At 41.0% G+C, this 16688-nt stretch overlaps 1 protein-coding gene across 3 annotated transcripts; it reads right to left on the bottom strand.

Moving 5' to 3' along the window:
* Window positions 1–830: 830 nt before the first annotated feature.
* On the bottom strand, window positions 831–15035 carry taok1a (TAO kinase 1a). 3 transcript variants are annotated; one of them, XR_799766.1, is made up of 21 exons: window positions 14735–15035; window positions 11648–11897; window positions 10511–10582; window positions 10302–10403; window positions 10168–10213; window positions 9954–10050; window positions 9741–9854; window positions 9546–9637; window positions 9277–9370; window positions 9084–9165; window positions 8830–8997; window positions 8481–8681; window positions 8192–8320; window positions 7622–7858; window positions 7414–7542; window positions 7112–7315; window positions 6729–6968; window positions 5843–6055; window positions 5501–5683; window positions 3907–4648; window positions 831–3868 (listed from the first exon to the last, which is right to left on the bottom strand). XR_799766.1 is itself a non-coding variant. In XM_010786169.1 (20 exons), the coding sequence occupies exons 2-20, from the start codon at window positions 11777–11779 to the stop codon at window positions 4118–4120; spliced, it is 3066 nt and encodes a 1021-aa protein (XP_010784471.1). In that variant the 5' UTR covers window positions 11780–11897; window positions 14735–15035; the 3' UTR covers window positions 831–4117. The 3 variants fall into 3 exon arrangements, 2 of the variants coding, with proteins under 2 accessions (XP_010784471.1, XP_010784472.1); XM_010786169.1 differs by having other exon boundaries at window positions 831–4648; XM_010786170.1 differs by lacking the exon at window positions 14735–15035 and adding an exon at window positions 14543–14728 and having other exon boundaries at window positions 831–4648.
* Window positions 15036–16688: the final 1653 nt, after the last annotated feature.

The following is a 16688-nucleotide window of genomic DNA, read 5'->3' as shown; positions in this document are numbered from 1 at the left end:
GGGCGGTGTTTTAGGCGCAAAGAGATTGTCGCCGACGTTTTCTCCATACTCGTCATACTCCGTACCCATGTTACCACACTTGACAAACCATAACATTCCAAGTGTCGACCTCAGCCTTTTGTCCGAAGATAATAATCCGAAATTATTGAAAAAATAAAAGAACTCTAGTGTCCATGTCTAGTCCTGAACGTCAGGTTGGAGTGTGGAGATTTGAGAGTGTGTGTGTGGAAATATTGGGTCCTGATGCAGTGTGAAGGGCGGGAGGGGGCAGACGAGGGGGTTGGTGTCCGGGCGGGTTGTCATAGGGAAAATAAATAAAAGAGGAGGCGGAGCTAATGCCTGATCAGAATTCTACCGGAGATAAAGTTAAATTCTGCTGAGATAAAACGCCATCCTGTTCTAAACCACATCAAAGATTATTTCTGAAACAGTATGGAGCTCAAATGCTTTTTCTCTTGCGGGTTTATCACAAGGTGAGTTCTTTTTTTTATTTCCTGCTTTTTAAACACATGTGATTCTCATCCTACTGAGTGAGCAACTCTATAGTGAGTAGGATACAGCCTTTTAAAGAGTTACTAAAAAGCCACTCTATTACAGACATATTGTAAAAACCATTCCCTAGGCCAGAAGCCCTACAAAACACAACAAATCTTCCTACAAATCTTAATCTTGCAGTGTTATGAAACGTTTCATGACAGTGCACCTTCACACATCTGTTTATCAAAGATTACAATACTTTAGAAATACATTTTCTTAACATTTCAAACCCCTTTAATTCCAACTTAAAGTTGCACACTTGAGGTACACAATAAATAAAAACACAAGGCCAGTTATACTAAAATTACTTTATTACAGCTGATTTCTGTTCAATATCCCTCTGCCAACACAATGGTAAATATAATACAAACAAAATAGTAAATTTGATCCTATTTTTATTCTGTTTTATGAATCTTTTTACACAATTTAAATCCACTTTTAGTACTTTACCATCTCCATAATCTCTCTGACATTCAACAACAAGTTCCACCATCTATACATTTTAATACAGGTTATGAGTTGTAGTGGTAATGTGCCAAAGAAGAATACTGACATCTTCAAAGAAATGCAATCTCTTTTCATAATTTGCCTGTCGCCACATCCTCTTTCCAGCCTTTTAACTTTGGCCACTAAAACCAGAACCGACTTGTTTTTATGTTTCATACATTTCTTGCCGTCAGTCCACTGATAGGTGTAACCCTGGAGATGAGACAATGCAGTGGTCTCTGGGCTTGGCAACTCAGGTATGGCACAGTGTTTGACCATAGAAAGGATCGCCATTTTTGTTGCAGACTCTCGTTCGGTATCCCATAAGCTTTCAGTCAGTAGGACAAAATTTGACATCAAAGTTAAAAATATAAAATAAAATCCCAGTTTGTGGAGAGGTCCCATGACTGACAATGATTGACAACAATATCCAGACTCCCTCACACACAACATTGACATAAAAGCTAACAGAATCTGTGCATACAGACTTAAGGTTGGCATGTATGTGAGGTTTGATTGGCCTAACATTCAAACTTGGCTTTTGACTTAAGGTAAGATTCCGATCATGATAAATACATTCCCCTTTTCTTTACCAAATATCAACAAATCAGAAAATAAATGATAAATATAATCTGCTGTGTTAAAGTAGCTGGAACTAGTCACTCTGCATTAAACAAAATAAAAGGTTTTGGGACCAAACCATATGTAACTTGATAAAATGCATACCTTTCGCAGATAGGATATATACACATGTGGAAACTTAACATCCCACCTATTTAAGAAACAGACCCCAGCAATTGTGTCCTCAATTGTGATAGGAATATATCACAGTATGACATTCAGAGAGCGCCAGCATCTGAAGAAACATCTCTGAATCAGTGGATTGGGGACAAATGATCAAATGTGTGCAGCAGGGGAGAACAGACTCTGCAGTGAAGATGCCGCCGGACTTAAGAGTGGCATTTTAAGTGGATGACTGAATTCATGCATTTGTGTCAAAACCAAGAGTATCTTCCAATGTGATGTCCAAAACAACTTAATAAAAAAAAAACACTTTGACAGTTCGCTAATATCAGTGTGGTCTGTCAGTTAAATAAAGTTAGTTTTAGAAATTATTTTCTTAAAATGTGAGTTTGGTTTTAAATGTTGTCTTTAATAAAATATACACATATGAACATTTAACTCCAGCTTTGTGATTCGATGGAGCATATATTCTAATTCTCTCTGGATCCTTATCCGTAATGGCCTCTTCAACAAAAAAATGTTAAAAACTATTTGTATGGAAATGGAAAGCCTAAGTAGAACAGTCTGTTAGAAATGTTTAAAGGGTACCCACTTCTCAGATGTTTCAACCACAAACCAGAGAAAAAGGAGCGAGCAGAGAAAGATATTATTAGAGGAACTGCTAGAGCTATCAAAGGAATTCCTAAGTGCTTTTTGCCACATACATTTTGTATTTGGCTGTTTTCACAATGTGTGTGTTCACTCAATGTTACATTTACATGTCTCTGATACAATGTCATGCTTGAGATGGTGTAATATCAACTTAGCACCTTACATTTTTAGTGTTATTTAACTGGGACCTAACGTTTTTAAGGTTGCAGAGTTTCTTAGATGTGCCAAGCCTGCTGTCATGGTCATGACAATTCATCTTCAAATTGCGCTCTTATGGACACTTTCATTTAGCACAGTTCAGTTTTTCATCGTGACTGTAGGGAAATCATATTTTAGAAACCTCACACACCCTCTATTCAATCTGAAATTCAGCATAGACACAAAGAGGGAATAACCAGCAACAGCTGTATTTCAAACAGTACAAGCTGCAGGAAGAAGGAATTCGCTCTTATTCATATACTGTTAAAATAAACTAGGTATTGGCCGTACTTGGCGAATTGCTCCTACAACATCACAACACGGGTTAGCTCAACTCCTCAACTTAACTACATGCGTACCGATGAAACAATAATCCACCAGGTGCTATTTTCTTTCCTTACACATTTTCTGCTGTATAAAGTGCTTTGAAAAAGGCAGCAGTTTAAAAAAGGCACTAATAAAAATCAACAGATCAATACTAGAATCGTTTTTGAAGGCAAATGAGTCTCCTCTTCCCCCTCAACACAATTCCTCCTGTGAATGTGTGCAATTACATTCTCTAACGCAAGTTCCCCCATAGAGGACCACAACTCTAAAGACCAAAAATAAAGTGACTGATTTACACAAGTCATTTCTCTATTGCTCACCCTTTTTAAGACTTAAAACCAACTTTTCTGCATACACAGTGAAAACAGTGATCTGAGAAAACTATTTGAGACTCGTGGAACTAAAGTCAAGCTTAACTAAACGTACACTGAATTTTTATTTATTACGCATCTAAGACTAAAAGGTTAAAAGGCACTGTAGTAGTGTTATAGCATAAGCCTGAAACGGTTAATAATATTGAATTTTGGCTCTCGTTCAAAGTGTCATTTTTGGCTGACGAACAGGAAATCAGGGAAAATAAAACTAGTGAGTAAAAGGAAGCACCGAATTCATCACAATGACCATTACAGCAGGCTGGTATCACAGCAGCGAAGCATTTTAAGATAGGCATGCTGAGTCAGAGAATCGACCAGTGTATAACTGAATATGAATCTGGAGTTTGAAGGAGAGAGGGCGGGGGTAAATAAATGTTATGATTGTTTGAGACGACATTTCTAAAGACATCGTAAGCACATGTCAAAGGCATGTGTTTCATGTGCAAAATGAGAGCAATGGCTGTAAATAGCACACAACATATATTCAAGCAGGAGAGAACTGTAAAGAAAAACAGATGGGAGTATTATTTGTTGACACTCAAATTACTGTTGTAACATAATTCTAAGGATCTGCATGTGTGCCGATAATCTGCCGTGAGGAGGGGCTGCGTCTCTTCCAGCCCTTTTGACCTGAGCAACACTAATTTCATCGCACATCCACATCTGTACACAGGAGGGGAGGGGGGGGGTCTCAGGGAAAGAGACAGAGCAGCAGAGCTACACCAATACTCTGTCCTACTGTGCTTGTTTTGATTCTACGTCTCCACGCTCAGATTCTGACTCCGGGGCTGAAAGGGGACCTATGTGAAGGAGAGGTGTGACCCGTTGGATATTTGAGAGGTGACACTGGTACTCCTGCTCATATTCTGCTCATTGCGCCCTCCCGAGGGTGTCCTCCCCATTGCTTGGGGGCTGTTCTGTGCACCTCCACTGCTGCGAGACACCATGCCTCCTGCTGATGGATGGCCCCATGGTGAAGGAGCCCCACCTCCCTGCCCCCAGCCTTGCTGCATAGATGCCCCTCCCGGACTGGAGTGGTAGTGGTGATGGCTGCTGTGGTGGCCGGACCCTACGCTAGAACCTCCGCTACCCCAGGGTGAGCCTTGAGAGCCCCCGGACGGGTGTTGTTGCTGATGGTGACTCCAATTAGCTGTAGCTCCGGGAAAGCTGTTGCTGAGGGCCTCTGGGGAGATGTTGGATAGCACCACTTTGCTGAAGCCCAGGCGCATGCTCTCTGAATCAAAAGCCTCTACTTCTCTGGCTTGACGTTCCAGAAGGCTCCGGATTCGCTCCAAGCGTTCATTCTGCAAGGACAACATCTCTTCCTCGATCTAAAAAAAAAGAAAAAAAGTGAATAACAATGTACGTATACAACACATGCGTTTCTAGGAAAGGGCAATATATCAATACTCGTGATAAGAGACTAGCCATTTTCTTAGATGTCAATATATCAAATGTTTTGTCTTTTCCAGATTTGTTTAAAGGCTTCATCGAAGCTAAATGATGTAGTTTTCTGAACTTACAGGAATGTTTTAGCCATTACATCATTTGCCTTTACCCGCTTAGATATCAAGTCCACATTAATAACAATACATTATCAATATTCCCTTGGTTAATATTGTGTGAATAAACCCTACAATATTAATTTAGGTATTTGTCAATACTATTGTAGTATGTGGTTTTCTTCATATTGCCCAGTCCAATGTACATTCCATATGCACTTAATGTTCTACCATCCATCATCTAATTATAAATCATAACTTATAAAGTAAAGTAAAAAAAACATACCAGTGTAAATAAAAAAATAAGGTATGGCTGAATTCCATTGAACTACTTCATTCAGGGTCCTCCTGTTGTGCATGCTGGCTCACTGTCAATGCTTACCGTGACACCGAGCCATCGTCAAAATGTACAGAACAATGCTGTGTCTCATTTGCCATATTTCACATTGGGAAAAACTAATGCACTCAAAATAGCAAATGGAAGTACAGTTATATGAAAATTGAGACACAGCAAACATTTGTATATCCCTTACTCTCCTGGTCATATCGTTGCACCCGTTAGAACTGGCAAAATAACATTTAAAAAAAACTTTTTTATTATAATTAAAGTAATCTAAAAACTCATAATCATCGAGTTGGACTAGTGTACATTTCACATGATAATAATGTATAGAGGGGAACCTTCTGTTCCAGCAGGGCCCTTCGGATGGACACCCTCTGCTCCAGGTCCTTCCTCTCGCGCTCGTGCTGGGCGTCTGTCTGCATCTTGATCTTGCTCTGGTAGGCGTTGAGCAGCTCCAGCTCCTGCTGCAGCTGCATGCGCAGGCCTTGGCACTGAGCCTCCTGAGTCTCATCCAGACGGAGCTAGAGACAGAGATCAGGGTCAGGATCCAACGAGTAAAACACACCCACCAGCATTACTGATTTTGACACATCCTCTATAAAAAGGTGGCAAAATCTAAAATTGGGTGGCACCTTCAGTTTTATTTTCTTAAACTACATTCCTGGCATTCCCCGACTCACCGCCTGAGTGGAAAGCATCTCATTGATGGAGTGGTCATACTGCTCTGCCAAGATGGCGAGTTTGCGGTGCTGCTCCTGCTTCAGCCGTTTAAGGACAGCCTTGTGCTCTGACTTTGGTGTGGTCTCCAACAGATGGTTCCTCAAAGCTTTGTACTGCCGGGTCTGGATCTTACACGTGTCCTGGAACTGCTTCTTGATCTGGAGCTCTTTGGACTATATCATAAAGGGAACAACTATCAAATTGTGCATTTCTCTATTCAAAAGCAAACATTAGGTCAACATAAAATACAGAACATAATTATGTACATTAGGTCGTGACTAACTAAATATTATTGGGCTTGGACAAGAATTGGAAACGAGGAGATACAGAGGAACAGGTCAGCTTATTTTCTAATTTTCACCTTAAACTTCCTAACCAGGGAAGGGGTAAAGCTTCAAACTCAACACTCGAACTTGAACGGCCCGTCCACACGGCAGCGTGCGTTGAAGCTTGCCGGTGGACATGTTTGGCGTGCGGCCAACAACCAATCACATTAATCTCCCGCCCCGGACACACAAGCACGCGGTTTGATTGTACTGGCATATGATTTGATTGGCTGACGCTTCCGTCGACGCTTGAAAAGTTGAACTTTGAACAACAGAGGCAAAGCGTGACGTCACCCCATTCAAAGTGAATGGGAAGCATCTCCGTTGAAACACGCACAACGCTGCCGTGTGGCCGGCCCGTAAGTCCTAAATTCTATGAATGAGTGCTTCAGCCCATAATGGCATATTCAGGATGAAAATGTGGCCCCCCCTGACAAAAAGTGAATTGCGTAAAACAGATCCTACAACTACCCAGGGCAACATTTCATTATTATTACAAACTCAGAGGCTGCGTTCTGACCTTGAGGCTCTTGGGCTGTTGGCGGACCTCCATAACGTGTTTACGTCGAAGTTCCCTCTCCCTCCTCTTGTTGTACTCCTGCTGATTGGTCAGCTCCGTCTGGTGCTGCAGGCGGGTGAGCTCAGCCCTGGTCTTTTGGATGGTGTTGAGCTGGCGGAACTCCAGCTCTTGCATGGACTCATGGTGCCGGAGAAGCATGGCGTGTTCCAAATCCTTCTGGGTCTGACGCTTGTTTAGCTCCTGATTATGTCCACATGGAAAGACAAACAACAAAAAACATGAGACTCTCACGCAGCAAATAACTAAATTACTGTGTTGATCCATTCATTCATATTGGTAACATTTGTAACCCAGCAGTGTACTGTAGGTGAACGAGTGCTGACCTCACGCGCTAAATCCTGTTCAATATTGTGGCGAGCGATCAAGATCCTCCGTTTGAATCTGCGGCACTCCAGGTCCAGATACTGCCTCTGTCTGCGCTGCAGGTTGGCCTCCTCCTCAGCTTGGAAGTGCTGGAAGTTCTCCTTCTGCTTGGACAACCACTCTTGCTTTTCTTTCTTGGGTGTAGACTGGTTTTCATTCAACTCCTATATGGAAGAGAAATAGCACGTTACTAGTCGAACTGTAGCCAAACATGTACTGACTGATGTCCATGTATGGGTCCAGAAGGCCTGGGACTCCCTACCTCTTTAAGTTGTTCCTTGCGAAGTTTGTACTCGCGTTTCTGAGATTCGAGGAAGCTGTTGAGCTCTTTCTTCTGCTGACTCTGAATATGTTGCTGGAACTTCTTCTCATCATTGTTAAAGGTTTTTGCCTAATGAAGAAATACACAAGTTAGCTCTTGTTTAAAAAAGTATATTTTGTGAGTGAACATGAATAAATAGGAAGCATACATCTTTCTCCATGGACACCAGGTGCTTTTTGATCAGTTTCTCCATCTCCTGGGCGAAGCTGTTCCTCTGGTTCTCCAGCTCTTTGTCCAGGCGGAGTCTGTGCTCATCCATCTCAGCCTTCAGCTTGTTTTCCAAAGCCATCAGCTGTTTCTGGTGCTGCCGCCTCATCCTCTTGTAGCCCAATATCTGCTCTCTTAACTCAGAGTCTTGTTCATGCTCCTTTATCTGGCGAGTCAGCTGAAAAAACAAAAAACAGGGATTCTCCTTATTGTGTTGTGGGTGGAAAGGAGGCAAACATTTGTTTATTGTAAAAGTGAGGTATTTCTTGAGACTATGGGAAACATGGACAATTATTTTTGCATATTTAAGTGCATAAATGTTTCAAGCTGGATTATGCCTCTGCTTTTGATTACATACAAGATGACACACTTTCTAGCCTTAAAGCATTCAATGAAAACAAGCAAAGGACTTTTGAACAACCCGTGGATGTGGAAAATGCCCAGCAGCTACACAACATTTATCTTAGCCATCTTCTTATTTGATCTGCAAACACAAGAACTGTGTTATTACCACTGAGGCTGTGCGAATGGTAGCAAAGTGTTCGCGGTTTCGTTTCGGCCGTGGAGTGTGTGCGGGAGGGGACTGAGGCTCAGTGGGTCGGGTGTTTGGCTCCGACTCTTCATTATATGTCTGTTCCTCCTGAAAGGTAGGCCACAATGCACAGAACATGTCAACAGCAGAGCAAGACACTCTAAGCGCAATCAAAAATAAGTATAATGTTTAAATATGGTGCTTTTTAACAGTGAGCACCATGTAACAAGAAATGTCTTCAGGTCGGACTGGAACCTGGTCCCCTTACCGGTTTGAGGTGTATCACAGAGCTGTTGGACATGACTGTGTGGTCTCCCTCTATGTCCACCTCACTCTTGTCATCGCCTGCATCTGTCAGGCTGTTGACAGAGCTGCTCTGGGAACTGGCACTGATTGACATACTGGGTATGGATTGGTTGCTCCCCACGCTGTTTACTGTCCCCGTCCTACCCATGCTGTGTTCTGGCTCCTAGAAATAACATGTACATAAAAGCAACAAGGTTACCTAAAATGATTTGTTATAACATGGGAACAAAATACAACATCTCTAAACTGGAGATCAGAGAGAGATAGGACAGACAGGAATGCAGGCTGGTAGAAACAGTCACATGACAGACCTCCTCTTCATCTTGTGCTTCCGTTGTGGGGCCATTGTGGGCTTCTTGAAACAAGATCTTCTTCATTTTACGATACTGCAGATTGTCAAGCTCTCGCACTGCGTCCTTAGTCCGACTTATCAGGTCTATGAGAACTGATTCTGGTCGCTCACGCTGGACAAATGCATGCTGGAGGTAGAACACAGGAAATAAGAATTGTAATAAAATCTTGACTTCGTATGAAACGTAATATGCCGTAGCCGTTTGGTTCTTACCTTTAAGAGCTCCTCAGAGTTTGGTCTATCCTGGGGAAATTTCTGAAGGCAAGAATCTACAAAGTTTCGGAAATATTCGGACCTAAAAGGGAGGGAGAAAATGTTGAAATACGATAGCGTTGCAATTATTTTAAGGACTCAGTTTACCAACAAAAAAATGAGACAGCTTTTGTTTATTTCCTCCTGAACTCACCATTCACTAGACTGCAGCGTGGGGCTCTCATTCTGTGCTATATGGTATAAGGCACTCATTGCATTCATGTTGAACAGTGGAGGCTTCCTCTCAGCTACAGACCAGTTAGCATGGGTCAGATTTTGCAAAGAAAAATAAAAGAGGAACGGAAGAAACAAACATTAAATCGGTTATTGACCGAATAAGTGAGCAAAATTCATGCTTTTAATGTTTGTAAAAACTAAAAACTTATTTTCATCTTGTGATGTGAATTACAACAGCGACCATACCTAATTCAATGCAGGTGATTCCCAAAGACCAAATGTCAATCTTTCCATCATACTGGCCCTCATCCATGGCTAAAATTACTTCTGGGGCCATCCTGAGAAAACAAACAGATTCAATACAATAGAGACATGTTAATAACTATTGAATAGAAAACTGTCAAAAAAACTACTTTAAATATTATGGCTGCTGTAGCGTACCAATATGGAGTCCCAACGAAGGAGTTGGCCGGGCAGGCAATGGAGGCAGAACCAAAATCGGCCAGTTTCACTTGCCCTGGCTCCGTCAGCAAGACGTTTCCTGCCTTGATATCTCTGTCAAACAAACAATAAGAAATGATTACAGCTGTACACAGAAGACAGAATGCCTGAGGGCACAAGTGGTACATGCTCACAAACAGCTGAAGCACTCACCGGTGAATCATGTTGTGGGAGTGAAGATAGGCCAATCCTCGAAGAGCCCCATGGGTAATTGCAGCTATTTCAACTTCTTGTAGAGGTTTCTTGTGAACTACAGAGGGAAACATTCAACAACAGCGATGTAAATCAGGAAAAAGGTGACAAGAACAAACGGTTGCCTGCTTGGAGTCATGAAGCATTCATTCAATGATCAAGCTTTTCAACTCACCTTCTAACAAATCTGAAGCAGAGCCGAGACAGTACTCCATTACCAGCTGCGATGAAATAAAGAGTGTTACATTAGTTTTTATCTCATGGTTATATATTTGAGTGATCCTCACAGATTCTCAAATGGAGCCTTACCCAGGCAGTGTGCTCTCGCAGGTAACATCCTTTGTACTCTATGCTGTTTGGGTGTTGTATTCTTTGCAGGAATTTCACCTCCTTGATTATGTCTTGCCATTTCTGTGAAAATAGCAAACATTTTAAGGATGCAAAAAACAAAAACACACAAAAGAATTGTGATAAAGATGAGCTGCTAACATGATACAGGTAGGTGAAAGCTGTCATACCTCGGTGGACTGCTTTCCACTGTAGGACATCTTCTTGATGGCCACCACCTCATTTGTCCGCACATCCCGTGCCTGAATGAACACATTGAAACTGTCATTGCCACTTTATTTTACATTACCAAGGATTTACATTTAAATGTGCGATAAAGGATACAAGGCTAAATGGGAACAATTTGAAATATCTGTTTTACCAAAACTATTTTCTTTGTATCATTTACCTATAAAAAGGTCTTAAATTATGGATATTTGCATTTTAATTCAACAATCACTATGTGACCTCATTGCCCCACAATCATGACTCAATCTGTATAAGACAATAAAATGCTCCTCATTCAAATTCAGACTTTATAGCTGTTAGGGCAACATGGCATTGTACAACAACAACAACAAGTTGAGACTCGTGATCCAATCCTCTGTACACTGACTATTGACTAATAATATGCAATACATGTTTATAACAGCTTGGATGGAACTTCAATACTACATAGACCGACAAATACATCATCATAATAATAGATTTCTACTGTAAAGTGTATCTAGGTAATCATTTGACTGAGGTCCAGGCTGACACACCAACAGTGTCATTCAGAAAGTCTTAACAACACTTAACAATCATTCTTGAAATGTTCTGAAATGTTTAAAAGGATTTAAAGGCCTTTGTGAATTATAGATCCACGCTCTACAATTGCTGAATACTGAAACAAAACAGAAACCTTTATCAATATCATCCCAATGACCAAAGATCTACAATTAATCTTTAAGCCTGTTCCGTACAGACTTGATCAACTGAAAGACATTCATAATGTACTTCTTTGTCAGTGTTTTATAGCACTATGAGTCAGGAAAGGTACCACAGCAGGATGTATGTTATCATCAGTAACAACTATCTTGAAGTAAACAATGTAATCAGCTCCTTCCTGTGACACAGGACTATATCAGAGATGTGCACCTGAATACATTTCACCCAGAGTCAGACTAAACCCGTCCGATCAGTCAACCTTTTATTTTTTGGGCAAGACCCCTGCGTGTCTAAATAAATCGGCATTGCGTTGCCCCCTAAATGAAATGACAACGATGCTATTTTTTAAGAAGTATCGATGTCGGAATGAACATAGCCTTATTTGATTAAATACTTACAAAGTATACAGCACCAAAGCTGCCATGTCCGATCTCCCGCAGATCTGAGTAGAGCTTTTCTGGGTCCTCCTTGAAGAAGAGATCTGCGATTTCGGGGTCCTTCAGGCTCCCCGCCCGACTGCTGTTGGGCATAATGGGGAGTTGGGGGGCGATGCCGCTGCCGCCAGGAACTATCTGGGTCTGCGACAGCGACTTGAAAGCCCCCACCGATGGCTCATCTGCAGGACAGAGGTCTCATATGTGTTCAGAGCTGAAAAGTTAAAAAGCAAAAAAACAGGATTGAGTACACTGAAGAACAAAACAGCAGAGTGATATAACCTAATAAATTCAACTGTCTACAGTACAGTGCTTCATTATTTATACTTAAAGGACAATAGTACAATATGCTCAAAGAGAGGTTTGATAAAGTATTCTCCCTTCTAAATTAGGTAGTATTGGCAATGTTATGCTACAAAATAATCCTCTATGTTACAGGTAATGTGAAAAAACAGGTCGGCTAGGTGACACTTCTAACCTCTCTTTCGCTTTCTATATTGAGCTATAGTAGAGCCTATTACCCTGAAGAAGGAAAGGCTACGCAAAACATGAAGTGAACCATAAAACCAGGTGCAAATGTGGAGAATGGCCAGTCGGAAACTGAGGGAGCAAGAGATAAGTCTCCTGTCTCCATAGAAACAGAAACCACAGTAAGAAAATCAGTGGGCTGTGTCCTGACAAACTCCCCTCACACCTTCAGTGACTGGTATGTAGACAGACAGTTGTGAGGAGGACACAAAGAACTGTCTCGCAGCAGATAATTTCCAGGGCGAAAAAAAAGGTAACAACACGTTGCTTCACTGGGAGATAGATGCCTGAAGTGAAACGAAGCATTCCAGTGATAGGACTACTTGTTAAACCTGTAAGTACAGGTCTCAAACATACCAAACATTGTCCATATAACCTTCCTAAGAGTGTTAAGAGGATCAGTTCAACTAAATCACAACAAAACCTATTCCCAGTTATCCCAGTTATATGGGGTTTCTAGCCCTGCTTTTGGTTCTGTTTCTTCTGTCCTAGTTTTGAAATAACCAAAATATACCTTTAAAAAACAAACGTGTTTATTTAGCTCACTGACGATAACCAATCAACCTTACTGGGAAGAGTGGCCATTGAGAACAGTTTTTCTTCAAACGCTGAAAATATCTACAGTTGGCCGTTTGGATTAACCTGATTTCAAAAGCTCACCATATAAAACCAAAACTATCTGCATGATTAGACTAGGGATGTGAGGGAAAATGTGGATTTTTGTTTTTCTTATTTCAGATGAAAGTTGGCCGATAATAAAAAACAGAAATGGCAAGGCTTCAACTTTTTAAGTACTTGATGTGCAATAAATAGTTTGTTTTACAGTGTCACTGCTGTAATACAGATGTAGACTGTAAAGATCATGGAGGAAAGTTTACTGAGTCCATGCTGCTCAGATGATCAGCTGCAAACAGATGCAGAGCTGACGCTAGAGTCACAAGACTGCTCCCAGCCTGGGAGAAACAGCCCCCAGTTCAAGCAGACATCTTTTGTCTCACAACAACACTGAACAACTCACTATTCCACACAGATGCAGCCACTGCCCTGAAATAAAGCCTCATTACCATGTGGGACTGTGCCTCTTTATTGCCATTGTTCTTTACTACATTGTCGCTCATGAATGAGCTTTGTTGTCATATCTCATGATGACATTTTCTCCCGTGGGCATATGAGGCCATAAGTGAGTGATGATAACTGATACCTTCATAAAACACTCTTGCGTTCCAACTAGCACACATATATGCACAAGAATGCAGCAGGACAGGACAACAAAGCTTGAGGGCTGGAATTCCCAATGTATGCCCTCACTGCGCTGCATTTCACAGCATTTCCTGTTCGTACAGCTATAGGGAGGTAGGAAGGGGCCCTGGTGAGCATTTTGACTAGTTATTATCTCTCGACTTGACATTCTTAGAGACATGCATTGCAATAGCAGAAACAGATGTAAAGAACGTTTTAAATCGTTCATACCATACAGTGAATGTGTCTTTACATAATGACATCACTTAAACACAGTATCAGTTTTTAACTTATCAGTAATGTTGTACAATTAAGTCATTTCCTTTCGGCATTCCATTGCACAGCACAAAACCAACAAACACATAATGTATACCACCACAGAGTGTTTCATCTGCACCACCCCTGTCAAAGAACACACACATATGATTGTGTACAGGCCTTTAGCACAGCACATTCATAACTAAGATTGGGCCTAATCAGAGTTATTCTGTTGGGATAAGTAGACACATGTACAGCATTGTTATTGCTCTGAAAAAAATAAATCACTATCAATTGACACATTTTTGTCCAAAACAGTCATATATGAGGGAAGGTATTTCAGCATTTCCTGCTGCGTTACATCACAAGTTACCTGTGGCTAGGTAACGTTAATAAATCCCTGGAATTGCATCACAAGTGGAATTAGAGAGAGCACTTAGTGGGATTTTCTGAAAGTTGTCACTTTCTAACAGGGGTTTCAGCTGTCACACAAGTAAATAAAACGAAAGTCTGTATATATAAAAAGACCCAACAACAACCCTCAAGCCAGCGCAATCAAATCAAAGGTTTCAGGAGCTCCCACACTAGCCAGCGTTGACTGTAACGTTAGCTGCACACCAAACTTGTCGTCAGCTAAGCTAAATTACGTGTCATATGATCAAACAATCCGAGCAATATTCGCTACGTATTTACAACGTGAACAGTTGAGTAACTACACAACATGGAGTGGAATTAAACCAACTTCAAGAGTAATTTACCAGAAATGGCTAAATTAGCAAGCTAACCTATGTGATGTTTGCTAAGTTAGCTTTTAGCCAGTTAGCTGAAACTCACCCTCTCCTGACAGGCCAGGTTTCAGCACTGTAGAGAATGTCGTGTAATTCAAAGCAGTTTAGGATTATAATTATGTTCCTCGCGTTTCATCCCCGGCGCGGTAATTTCGTACGCTAAATCCTTGTGGTTCTTAACGCTGTCAGTCGATTATAACATGCAGATTTGTGAATAAGTGTTGGTTAAAATCCCCACCCTCGAAGTAATGGGGGAGCCAGAATAGTCGAATCCCACTCCCAGGCAGGTCCAAAGATGGCTGCCGAGCGCTCCGCCGCCGCCTCCCTTCGTGGAAATACGGTTGGGGAGAATGTGAGGGAAGTTCAAACTCTTACAAAACACCCAGAAACAAGCCGCCAAAGTATCCTCGATGTTGTAAGAAAAACAGGGGATCTAAAATAGCACCTTGCCGTGTTAACACGTTACTTTAAAAGCTGTAACTCAGCCTGCCTGTCCGTCTTCCTTCCACATACTGCAAACAGCAGTTCCGCCCTGCCTGTTGTAGTTGCAGTAAACTCTCTCTGACCCAAAAACATCCAGAGGCGGAGACGTAATTAAGAAACACTCTGTCTATAATATACTGTATAGTGGAGTTAATTCTCAACTCTTACTAAACTTTACTGTTAATTTGTGGTTTAGTATTTCCTCATTATATGTTTTGACTAAATGACTTTGAAAAGTAATATAAAGCAGAGCTATTACCTTTCAATGGAAAATGCTTTTTGCAAAATACAATTTCACAGGTGGGTTCACTAGTTTCGCATACTGAAAATAGTTATTAGTTATTAGTATTTTTTTACCGGGAAGTCTGGTTGACATTTCAAAGGATTCCATCGATTTATTTTCTCTATTCAAAAAATAAAAACAAGACCATCAGTTGACAACAATACAATCAAGACTAATGCAAAAAGAGAGACAATAAAAGGCAAAACAAAGTCCATAAGATAATAAAAGTTGTAAGGATTTGGGACCTGTCTGATGGTACCCAGAAGTAGAGTTGATGGAGGATTGATGATCACCACCACTTTAAGCCCAGAAATATAGGAAAATATGGACAGAAACTTAATGACAACTTGAGGAAAGCATGTTCTATTCAAATTGTATTATCATGTTTTCTTAAAACATGTTGTATGCCCTAATTATGGCTGTTTAAGACGTAAAATGTTCTCCCTGTATGGTTATACTCGCAGTTAATAAGATTGGCAGTAGATATCAGTTTTTCCAGGCTACTATACCTCAGCAAAAAAGCCCATAAGCCCCATTTGCTGTCAGCCGTCCTGGGACCATCACAATTCAAAACACATACAAACATGCACAGGTTTACATTACATTACATTGCATTTAGCTGACGCTTTTATCCAAAGCGACTTACAATAAGTACATTCGACCGGGAAGATACAACCTTGAAGAAAACAGAATCATATAAGTGCATCAGGCTTCATAGAGCCAAACATTTCAAGTGCTACTCAACTGGCTTTAAATAAGCCAGCCCTTTATTAGTATATAAGTGCTTTGTTAGTTTATATTTGTATAGTCACCATAAGGGAATTGTCTAAAATGCAAATATTCTGCTGTTGGCTATACTGAGTTGCTCTCTGGTGTGTTATGTGCTGTGCTCTGTGGACCCTCAGCAGTAAGCTTGTTTTTGAAAGGCCAAAAAGTGCATCTCAAGGCCCTCCACCTTGTTTAACTTGAAGATTTGAACCAGATACAAGTCATTTCAAACTAGGCAATTAATGATGTCATGTATATCAAATTGTTTTTAATTTCAGAAAAATGGACAACAATTGGCACGTCTTCTTTATATTGCCATGCGACTGGATGTCTATACTACATCATATTTAAAGAATTATTTATGAGCAGTCCAAGAGAAGCACTTTTTCTCTTCAGGCCATACCTGATAGTCTATTGTTTACTGATTCTTTCTCTGCTATTTGTGGGTTAGAGCATGCTGTAACAGAAAACCCCTGTAGCCTCCTCAAGTTCAAACCCTCTCTCTCTCTCTTTGACCATCACTATCATGGTAACAGCTTGTACAATAACTTGCCTGTTTAGAAAGCCAGCTCATGGCAAAGTTCTTCGCAAGTTGGCTGTTAGAGGGCTTTTGGATGCCACATGTGACTGGTGCTGTATGTGTGTTGCACAACTTGGA

Source organism: Notothenia coriiceps, unplaced genomic scaffold, assembly GCF_000735185.1.
Source record: "Notothenia coriiceps isolate Sejong01 unplaced genomic scaffold, NC01 NC01_scaffold00028800, whole genome shotgun sequence".
Taxonomy (NCBI): Eukaryota; Metazoa; Chordata; class Actinopteri; order Perciformes; family Nototheniidae; genus Notothenia; species Notothenia coriiceps.
The sequence above is the reverse complement of the archived record's forward strand: the minus strand, read 5'-3'. Positions and strand labels throughout refer to the sequence as shown.